At 43.2% G+C, this 10,888-nt stretch overlaps 2 protein-coding genes across 2 annotated transcripts; one reads left to right on the top strand and one right to left on the bottom strand.

Annotated features, from left to right (window-relative positions):
• Positions 1-87: 87 nt before the first annotated feature.
• On the top strand, positions 88-4,756 carry mto1 (mitochondrial tRNA translation optimization 1; the record flags this gene model as incomplete). The annotated part of the gene is made up of 13 exons (XM_084341389.1): positions 88-236; positions 1,104-1,306; positions 1,409-1,608; positions 1,700-1,817; positions 2,179-2,477; positions 2,571-2,683; positions 2,778-2,968; positions 3,061-3,191; positions 3,473-3,677; positions 3,837-4,008; positions 4,095-4,204; positions 4,294-4,451; positions 4,616-4,756. Exons 2-13 carry the CDS (start codon positions 1,117-1,119, stop codon positions 4,754-4,756), a joined length of 2,028 nt encoding a protein of 675 aa, XP_084197515.1. The 5' UTR covers positions 88-236; positions 1,104-1,116.
• Positions 4,757-4,796: 40 nt separating this feature from the next.
• On the bottom strand, positions 4,797-8,903 carry LOC311249943 (tectonic-3-like). The gene is made up of 14 exons (XM_084341390.1): positions 8,307-8,903; positions 7,767-7,881; positions 7,584-7,681; positions 7,317-7,429; positions 7,120-7,228; positions 6,876-6,988; positions 6,740-6,778; positions 6,467-6,541; positions 6,273-6,392; positions 6,092-6,190; positions 5,889-5,992; positions 5,647-5,794; positions 5,333-5,467; positions 4,797-5,230 (listed from the first exon to the last, which is right to left on the bottom strand). The coding sequence occupies exons 1-14, from the start codon at positions 8,620-8,622 to the stop codon at positions 4,985-4,987; spliced, it is 1,830 nt and encodes a 609-aa protein (XP_084197516.1). The 5' UTR covers positions 8,623-8,903; the 3' UTR covers positions 4,797-4,984.
• Positions 8,904-10,888: the final 1,985 nt, after the last annotated feature.

The following is a 10,888-nucleotide window of genomic DNA, read 5'->3' as shown; positions in this document are numbered from 1 at the left end:
AGGTACTGTCAAGGCAAAACGGCTTGACCTAGGTTTAACAACTTTGTCAGTGCGTCTATACACCCGTTATTACGACTGTAGGCTCCACACAGCATGGCGGCCTCCATAAAGAGCGTCTGTGTCACATAGGAACAGTTTTGTAATGTTGCCGAAGACATTTTTGTAAATCTCTCTCATCTTTTCTGCCAGCACCCTTGAATTTTAACACAAGACCTCCTCTGTCAGCTGCCGGAATCGTAAGTAACGTTACCTTTTGTAATACTCTTAAGTAATATGTTACTTGCGACGTACACACACACGCGTTCAAATGGATGCAAGTTAAATGTTCAAGTGAAATAAGTTTCCTGCTGTCCGATGTAATGTAAAGAAAGAACCACCGCACTAAAGCTGCGGTGGTTTGCGTGGATGTGTTACACAGACAACAAAACATGCACAGAAATGATTTGGTCCACATTTCATAGTGCTGCTACATCGAAAATCTGTTTCAGTATCAATTAAATAAATGCTGAAGACCTAAACGTCATGTCCTCATCAATAGTGGTAGCAGTCGACTTGAATTCATATAGAATCTATTGGGATTTTTAATGATTGAACTGAGATTTTAGAAAGCAGAGGCCAAAAAAGATATCATTAGTTTAAGCCCAAGTGGATCAAGCTTCAGTAATGCTTAAGCCTACATCTCCCATAATTCATCCAGATGTGTCTTTCTTTTGACTCCTGATGGCATCACCGAGATCAATTTCAATTAAATTTCATTCAACCTTTGGAAAGTGTCACATAAAAATGACACAATAGTTTTTACAGTAGTACTTTTGATGAACAAACTGCACTAAAATCTGCGGAGTGCCCCTTTTAACCTTAATATTTCCTTTCAATTGTAGTGATTGATTCATATCTCAATGACTCACTAAGCCTCAGACTACCATACAACCAACTGCGTTAGTTGTTTTCCTTTTCATTACCTTGCCCTTCAGCAGCAGTATGTAAAGCAATGAGAGCAGCGCAAATATCAAAATATGGAGTCATGTCCCATCGTACTATCAAGTCATTTCTATTAAAGTAAATATTAAAGCTGTTTTTACTTTGTAACCCTCCCTCTCCAGGTGTGCGTCTCACATGTTGTCAAAGAAGCTTCCCACCCTGCAGAGTTTCCTGGTACAGGTTTCCAGACGTGCCAGTCACCTTGCTCGACAGCAGTATGATGTCATTGTCGTGGGTGGGGGTCACGCGGGGACTGAGGCGGCGGCAGCAGCAGCCAGGGTGGGAGCTGAGACGCTCCTGGTCACACAGAAAATACACACCATCGGTAAGAGGAAGGGCTTCAGTGAAGAGACTGCAGACTGTCCGTCTAGTTAGTTTTTGTGCCAGGTTTTGGTGAATTTAACCGATGACTTATTTTTCTTTCTAGGCGCTCTGTCCTGCAACCCCTCTCTGGGAGGAGTGGGGAAGGGCCAGCTGGTGAAGGAGGTAGATGCCCTAGATGGGCTGTGTGGTCGAGCAGGAGACTGGGCTGGGATCCATTTCTCCATCCTGAATCGTAGCAAAGGCCCTGCTGTGTGGGGCCCAAGGGCCCAGCTGGACCGCCAGCTCTACCGCGAATTCATCCAGGTACACAGATGTAAAAGAAGGTTTCCTTTTTCTCTGCGAATGATTCAGAAAATGTTGTCAACTATGTTCACGCCTGCTGTTTCTTCTTCAGTCTGAGCTGCTGTCCACTCCGAGGCTGACAGTGTTGGAGGGCTCAGTGGAGGAGCTGCTGGTGACAGAACCAAACCCAGAGGAGCCGGGACACCACAGAGTCACTGGGATATGTTTGGGTACGGGCTGATTAGCCAGTATTTAGCTTTTTATACTATTGTTATGATTAGGGGATTAAATGAAACTATTCAACCGAGAAATTCTCGTTAATCATGACAATCTTGTCTTTGTTTATTAGTCAGTCTAGTAGGAAACCAACCTGCACGTGCTGCATATTTAATGAGCTATCATGACTGTCAGTAGATGAAATTGTGTCTTCACTAAATTCGGAATATCAGACTGGAGTTTGAAATCTGATATCGATCTCAGCCAGACTTACATTATTGCAAAATGCACACATTTTCCAATATAAGCTGACAATTAGAAGAAAAACTAAGCTAATCAGTTTATGATTTTCCATTTCTGTTGACGTCTTCTCAGCAAATGGAAGCCAACCAATCTCAGCCAGCTCCGTGGTTCTCACTACCGGTACGTTCCTGTCTGGCTCCCTCTTCATGGGCCAAACCTCGTCGCCAGGGGGTCGGATTGGAGAAGCCCCGTCGAGTGCTGGGCTGTCCCAGACACTGAGGGAGAGGCTGGGGCTGAGGATCGGCAGGCTGAGGACCGGTACCCCTCCCAGGATTGTGAAGGACTCAGTTGACCTTTCCCTGGCTGCAGAATTGCCCCCTGACAGTACACCGACTCCATTCAGCTTCCTTAATACACACACGCGCTGCAAGGTAGAGTTTATATAAAATGCTTGTTTGTTTGTTTGTTTGTTTGTTTGTTTGATGATTAATTAATTGGTTTGTCTAAACTAAACTCATCTTAAGCCTGAAGACCAGCTTTCCTGCCACCTGACCCATACGACTCCTGGTGTAGAGAGAGTGGTGATGGAGAGTCTTCATCTCAACTGTCACATACAGGAAGACGCCAAGGGTCCCAGGTAAACACACACACACACACACACACACACACATAATGTTAATGTCAAACATTGTACACAGTGTGTTCTGAACTCTAGTCGTCGTCTCTCACAGGTACTGCCCCTCAATTGAGTCCCGAGTGCTTCGCTTTCCGGGCCGACGGCACCAGGTGTGGCTGGAGCCTGAGGGGTTGACCTCTGACCTTTTGTACCCTCAGGGTCTCTCCATGACCATGCCCCCTGACGTGCAGCTCCGCCTCATCAGAGAAATCCCCGCCATGCACAGAGCGGAGATCCACACCCCCGGTACACTTCCTGAGTCCTGTTTAAGTGCCTGCTGTCACAGATCTGACAGTAAAGTGTTCCCTGAATGTTTCTTGTGTTTCGGGCTCTTCCAGGTTACGGCGTGCAGTACGACTTTGTGTGTCCCACTCAGCTGAGTCCTGCCCTCCAGGTGAAAAACACCCAGGGTCTCTTTCTGGCCGGTCAGATTAACGGAACAACGGGGTACGAGGAAGCCGCTGCACAGGTAGCTTCCACACTCCATCACACAGATGGACACACATGTGCACACAGCTGGAAGCACAGACCATCCTGTATACTCATATGAGCAAATGAGCTAGTTGAACCTCTTGATCACATTCTTAATAAACAGCAGGTGTAATCTGAGGAAGTTTCTGTCTAACAGGTATTACTTGTTGCTGGTTGTAACAGTTGGAGGTGTGGAGGGTGGATCCTTCCTCCTCATGGAAAATGTTGGGGATCTAGTTTGTTTAGTATTTACAAACACACGACATCTTGTTTGTACAGGGCCTGTGGGCAGGGGTGAACGCTGGCCGCTGGGCGCTCGCCATGCCAGCAGTGATGTTGTCTCGGACAGAGAGTTACATCGGTGTTCTCATTGATGATCTGGTGAGTCGAGGCGTCACAGAGCCCTACCGCATGTTCACCAGCCGGGCCGAGTTCAGAGCCTCGCTAAGGCCGGACAACGCTGACCTCCGTCTTACTCTGAAAGGTAGGCACAGTCCATGCTTGGTGATTATTTCTGATTTTATTTTTAATTTCCATATTGGTTTCCAATAATTACTAAAACAAGATAATCAAGTCATAAATCCAGTGCACTGCTGACCTTCCCTAAAAGCCCAAACTCATTCCAAACCTTTTCCTCCCTCAGGGTTTGAGGAGGTGGGATGTGTGTCCTCTTTACGCTACCAGGAGGCCGTGAGAGTGCGGGACAGTCTGCAGGATGCACTGGAAGCCCTTCAGGCTCTCACTGTGTCCACCCCCACCTGGAGAGAAAAGCTGCCCAGCATCTATATAAGTGAGGCTAAGAACTCCACCCTGACGTGAGTGACGAAGATTTTAAAAAGTCAAAGTATAACCTGTGGTCGATTTTTGGTCCTGACTGTTAATTCGTGGCTTCTTCCTTCAGTGGTATGAACATGCTGCAGTACAATGATGTCACATTTGAGATGTTGGCATCTGCCTTCCCGGAGTGCCTTTCACCTTTCATGGAGTTCTCACAAAGACTCAAGATAGAGGGTAATTATAATAGTTGGCTCAGTTATACCTCTGCATTGTTGCCACAACAGTTAATTCCCTGTCAATAAAACATTTCTCCTGTTGCTCAGCGGTGTACCGGCCACACTGTAAACTACAGAGGTTAGAGATTGAGAGAATCCAGAAGGAGGAGAACATGTCTCTTCCACAGGACATAGACTATTTCTCTCTGCCGGTGTCACTTTCCAAGGAAGTCAGAGAGATTTTGGACAGAGTTCGACCCAGCACTGTGAGTCTGCACATTCAGTGTATAGTGTATTTATTACTTTCTGAAATCATTCTTTCTACCTGCAGAAGAGCCAATATGTCTGTCAGCTATTGGCTAAGTGAAATAAACTTTTGTGCTGTCACATAAAAATTTATATGCAACTAATACCGAGTTTTATCCTCCAGCTGGGTGCTGCTACACGTTTGCAAGGCATCACTCCAGCTGCAATCGTCCATCTCCTCAACTACGTACGCCACACAGAACAAAAGAGGAGACGAAAACAATCGTACCAAAAGGAGGAGAGAGGAGAGGAGCTGTGTGCATGAAATGCGTCTTTACCTCAGTGAAATAAGGCCACGTAAGAAATCTTGTAAAAATGTATTTATTCCTGCAAATGTACAAAAGAATAAATTAAGGTGTTTTGTTCAAATGGATAACTCTTTATTTTGTAAAAAATCACGCAGTGAAAATAGTTTCATTTACAACGTTTTCCTCAAGACAAGAAACCCTCAAAACTTTAGAAATGCTCTGGCTGCTTCTCTGTAACAATCCGACTACCTGGTGAAGAATTCTAATCCTGTTAGTAACATTATTGTGAACAGCATTAAACTCCATGTGACCTTCTCAGCGTCACTGCTGTTAACAATAAAGTGCCCGTCCAGCTCAGCTGTGCCTCTGGTGAAGAAGCCAAATGGAAACTTCCAGTTAGGCTGAGGGGAGCCCCTGGGGGGTTCTGGGTAAAGTGTAATGTCAACAAATGTCACTTCGGTGGTTAGATCGATAGGGGACGTCATAGGACACTGAAAAAAGAAAAACAAGAACAGTGTTTGGACAATTTTTATAGAGGAGAACTACGTGTGTGTATGATCCTGGCTTCACAATAACAGAGTATGTGTGCCTACCTTATATTTTTGACACTTAAAAAGGTATTTGCCCCCCAGGATGTATTTCTGGGGAAGGTCTAGGAGACCCTGGCGAGCCCACAGCATTTGGATGGAGAGAGAGTTGGGGAGGATGCAGCCTGATTCACATGTTTCCTGAGAAAGGGGACAAAATACATGACTGTGAATAGGAGAAACACAAGATCATAGATTCAAACCACTGCTCCGTTTATACAACTACATCCAAGATAGTGGAGCCAAACAGCTGTAAAGGACTTCTCAATCAAGTGTAATGATCTTCAAGACTGTTTTTCTTCATTCCTGATGAAGTGTACCTGCATGCTGACAGGACACTCCTGAGTGATGACTCTCGTCCAGTTCGGCTGGGAGCCCCAGTTCATGGCGATCACATCGGGCGTAGCAAGTCCCTGCAAGATCCCGTAAATCTGGGATCGCAGCTCTGAGCAGTCACCAGTTGGGGACCTCAACAGCGCATGGAGAGAGTGAAATGACAAGATGGAATACAATTCAATCTCTCACCTCTACCCTTCATGTAGTCAGTTAAAACTAGACTCACCTGAATGTGCAACCAGTGATGGTGTTGTGTGTGAAGAGGATGGGTGCTCGCCTGCTGGGGTCAGAGGAACACTCCCCACTCTGCGACACCCCCAATGTCCTCAGCTAACTCGCTGTCAAGGAACTGCGATGCATTAATTGGCTCTAAGCTTCGTGGATAAATGAAACGTAAAGAGCAGTTCATGATGTTATTTGTAAGGATACAGGCTTCACTTCTCCAGCAAAACGACCAATGACAAGAGATCCAGCTCTGAGTCCGACTGCAGGATTCGGTCCCCTTGAGGATGGACTGGATGTCACCAGCTGGAGGAGAGAAATGGCATTAATCACAATGTTCATATCTGTAGCTCATTTAACGGTGAATTCTGGGGCTTTAGCAGGCTACCTGGAACAGTACAGAGTGTGTCTGCAACAGCAACTGATTTGGATCCACATCAGCTAAGACCACGTTCACTGTTGCATTCAGGAGCTCCCCTCTGCCATTGTATCCTATGATAAACTCCACCTGTAGGAGACAATTTGTGATTTATGAGACAAATGTGGTAGGGGAAAAAACCCCACAAATTCTTTCCTACGCACCTTTTTCACCACATTGACACAAGAGTTGTTTTCTCTGCTTGGTTCAGGCCACTCAGACAGCGGGGTAACTGGGACCTGAAACGAGTGAATAAAGCTCTTACGTTCGAAGAAAAAACAGCTTTAAATAGAATTAACTCTTAGTAAAGAAACCTATTCAGTGTGTTTGATTGTTAAAATTTTAAAATAAACATAATACAGACAGAGAATTGAGGAAAAAGTTCCTAAAAATATCAGGAAACGATGCAATGAATGTATGTACAGTCGGTGACTTACCAGAAAGTCTGACACTAGTGCTGTCTCCACTACTGGAACCTGTAATTAAAAAAAATGCTGATGTTAGCCCATCTGCTCTGAGATTATTACAGTAATTATCTACATAAAAGCATTGAGTGTCGGCAGACTAGCTGACCTTGATCAGATTCAGGTCAGAGAAGTAGGAGCGGGCGTTGAGACTTGGGTCTGTGGTGCATGACTGAGGAGTTAACATGCGGGCACAAGACAGAGATACAGACCTCATGAACTCTGCAAGCGGAGAAAAACAAAGTATTTAGAAATAAGAGTTACAGTGCTTAATATGGTTGTGATATACAGGCACAACATTATGCACAGTATTATGTGTTTTGTCCCTTTAACATCATTTGGTGTGAACTTACTTGCAGGGTTGCGATTGACACAGAATGCACCAGCAGCCCCTGGAGATGGCTGACGAAGGAGGCCCCGCACAGACGAGCTGGAGAAGTACGTCTGGATGACATCATCGACCTACAAAAAATACCCACAGTACACTAGCACCCTTACATCGCAAGAGTTTATTATTATCAAAACTTACAAGAAAATCACTATTGTTTACCCTGTAGAAACCTCTGCTGTGTCTGATGCTTGTAGGTGCTGGAGGTGAGAAATGGTACGAGTCCCCTAAGGCTGGATACTGAGGTAGAGCCGGCAGGGACTGGGATGCTTTTTCTGTTGGGAGAAGTTTTTAAGAAATGGAGATTTTAGCATTTGCTGTAATATAATCAGTGATTCCCCTGGTGATAGCTGTGGTTAATGTTAATTAATTTAAATATAAACTATAGAATGTCTTTTAAATTGTTATATTCTCGTTGCATCTATGTACCTTCAGTACGGACGCAAAACAAAGAATCGGTCACAGTGATGAGAGACGAATCCACGTTGGCCCTGAACATCAGCCATTTCTCAATGCAGACTCCTGATCTGTAAAATAAAATGGTTTCTTTAAAGGCAAATGATCTGCCTCTAATGTGCTTTAACATCAGAGCGTACTGTGCAGAAGACTTACATGTATTTCTGTGGACATCCGGTGAAGACGGTGCTCAAGTTCGTGATACCGCAATCAACTTTGTCACAACAGCAGCCAATGTCACAGAAATCAGGGGTTAAATCACAGAGACAACCTGGACGACAACAGAAAATACTTGTGTTAGTCAAGTGTGTTACCAGGTTCACTGATTTAAATGCACAGTATGTAATTTCGGCCACTAGGGGACTCTGAACCAGAACAAAAGATGTAGCAGTGTGAGATCATGGGAATTGTTGTCTTCATTGATAAGCAACCAACATGGTCAGTGTACATCTATCTGATGTTACTCAGACAGACATGTTCACAGATGAGGTAATATTTTAATGATTTATTCACATTACATTAAGTGATGCCACCTTTCTTCCTCACTCTTTGACTTAAACAGTGGGGGGGCAGTTTGATGGATCATACAGCACATTGGAGACACTCGGCCTAAACAAAGGACTTGTTGCAGAATGAAAACAAAGGTAGCTGGACTGACAGTTTCACTCAATAACATGAAGAAGAGATGTAAGGTACCCTCTGAAGTCACCAGAGGTTGGGCAGTGGTTGCAGGGGGCTCTTCAGTGGCCACAGTGGGAGCTTCAGACACAGTCAGCGTCGTGTTTGGAGAGTCCTGAGTGAAGTTGAGGGCAGCTGCCTCAGTGGTGTCAACACTGGCCGAGTCCACAGCCTCGGTACCGCCCGGAGCAGGGGTTGGTGAGCTGAAAGACTCCCCGGTGGTAGGGGTTGAGTTAACCGTTGAAGTGACCCCTGACTCTGTGGCTGCGTTTGCCAAACGACCACACAAGACGAGAAATAACTGAACGGCACGACACCACTGGCGGGAATTCATTTCGTCAAACAGACATGTTGCTGTCAACAACGAAGTAACGTTATGGATAGCTGATTAGCATTAGCTACATAGCTTATGTTAACTTGACAGTTAGCTCGTATTATATCTCCTACGTCGCTTGTTACAACTTAATTTCCATCACTGTATCTAAAGAAAATGCCTCTAATAAAATAAAACAACTGTAAAACAACACAAGCCAATCAGAAACATCTTTCCATGGGTGCGTTCAGCTACATGCTATACATAAATACTCCGCAGAGCAAGCTTCTCGTTGCCAAGGAAGTCGTCACGGCCACTTCCGGTTCTGGGATATATCTACCGTAAAACCTGTAAAAGAGAAGAAAGACATTTTCCCCAACTTCTTGAATTTACATAATCAATCAGCAAATGGGCCTACACAAGTTAATCGAACAACACGAATCCGTTAAATCTAATGAAGACATGTATTTTATTTGTGAAATATTGTATAATCCAATAAATAGACTCTTTTTACATGTTGACTATACTCCATGTTTGTGGTAACAGAGATACTTTGCCACTGATAAAGCTGAACTAGTTTTTAAATGAACTAGTCATTTTAAATGAAATATTTAAAAGAACATTTTCTTTATGAAAATATTAAAATCTGGACTGCCATCTGTCATGGCAGAAAACTGAATTGGTGACAAAGAAGGCGACACAACCACGTCTTCAGAGTGGATAAGACACTTAATCTGGGAGGAAGGATTGTCATCTGGACAATTTATTGAAAGATGTTGGCTTCAAATTCAGATTTCAGAGATTGCTGTCTGAAAAACCAGGGGGAATGAAGAGGCGCTTACGTACATCTGCAGTCCTTCTCTAGAAATTTACTCCCAACTGACCATCCTCTCAATTATGCATATCAGTTCGAGGTTATGCTTCAGTATATGCATGCTATTGCAGTTACTGGCTTCTGACTTTGTACAATACTCAAAGTATATGGTCAATAAATCTGATTTTATCTGAGGTAATGACTGTTTCTCACCTCAGTCCCATTTTACTCAGTCTCCAGAATATCAACTTTAAATGCAGTCTACAAGCATGTCTTGCTAAAATTCCTAACATAATTTGTGCCTCTTAACCTACATGCATCATCCAACAAAGTCCGATGTGTCAGAACATTAAAAAAATCCAGTTCCTGCAATGGTTAAGCTATTAAACCATAAACATCTCCCTGAGCACCAAAAATGCATAACTTACATCATCATCTTTTATTTCTCTCTGAAAAAAATAGGTCAAAGCAGTTATTCACTGAAAAGCTGCTGCAAATGAAACTTGTTGGACTTTTATTACAATGCATAGTTTGAAAAATGGTGATTAAAAAGTGTGTGTGGTCTTGACCTTGTTTCAACCCCTTCAGTATATACAGAAATGTAAGTCCTTAAGGTCTTAATCTTATGAACAAAATGGTGAGTTGTATAAGTCTCACAATACAATGACAAAAACAAATGACTTATCAGATTACCTGTTCTCTGTATTGTGTGTGCCTTTATCTCTGCCACCTGATAATGTGTGAAAGATATCTACGTGGCACACAATGCCAGTGACAACCTTTTGAGCTACTTTGATTCTGAAAATCTGAAGTTCATGTGAAGAGGGTGTAAGTACACTCCTTAGTGAAAGCTTACCTTCAATCAAACTTATAATTAATCACACAAAGATTCTAGTAGGAGACTCTGGGATCCATAACACCATGAAGAAATAAGTTGAATTCTTGACTTAACTGTTTTTCCTCATGACGAGATACTTAGTAGTCTATGCTTCAGTGGCCATGATGAGATTAGCAGCACCCTGCAGGCTGCAGACTGCACTGAATGCCAATCAGAGGTGAACAAAAATGTTACTTGAGATCTACACCAGCAACAAAACATTTTTAGTCATATTCTGTGGTTTTGTTTTCCTGCTCATTTATTTATTTTAAAAGTAGTTTTGACAGAACTATTTTTTGACACAGTGAAAAGTGTTACACGTGAAAAGAGAGACTGTTCATGAGAGATGTTCAAATCAAATATAAAGTAAGCTAAACTACCCTATCATGACTTATGCATATTCACTTCCCTACAACTTTCAAACTTCATGCTTCAAGTTTATGATGAAGGTTTCTGACAAAATATTCTGTTTCTAAAGCCTGACTGGAGCTCCAGACTGAGTAGAAGTAACCATGACGAGTAAACTGAAAAAATTGGAGAACTAAAATCTAGTTTTGAACTGAGTCATCTAACTGTCACAGCTTTTACCTGATTGT

Source organism: Pagrus pagrus (assembly GCF_965226575.1).
Source record: "Pagrus pagrus genome assembly, chromosome: 21".
NCBI classification, from domain to species: domain Eukaryota; kingdom Metazoa; phylum Chordata; class Actinopteri; order Spariformes; family Sparidae; genus Pagrus; species Pagrus pagrus.
This window is presented reverse-complemented; position numbering and strand designations above follow the sequence as displayed.

Excerpts from the sequence above, each read along its gene's own strand:
- LOC311249943 (XM_084341390.1), bottom strand. The coding sequence starts at position 8,622 with ATGAATTCCCGCCAGTGGTGTCGTGCCGTTCAGTTATTTCTCGTCTTG. Across the intron at positions 6,393-6,466 it reads GTGTCAATGTGGTGAAAAAG|GTGGAGTTTATCATAGGATA; the intron begins GTGCGTAGGAAA and ends TGTCTCCTACAG. Across the intron at positions 6,191-6,272 it reads CACACTCTGTACTGTTCCAG|CTGGTGACATCCAGTCCATC; the intron begins GTAGCCTGCTAA and ends TCTCTCCTCCAG.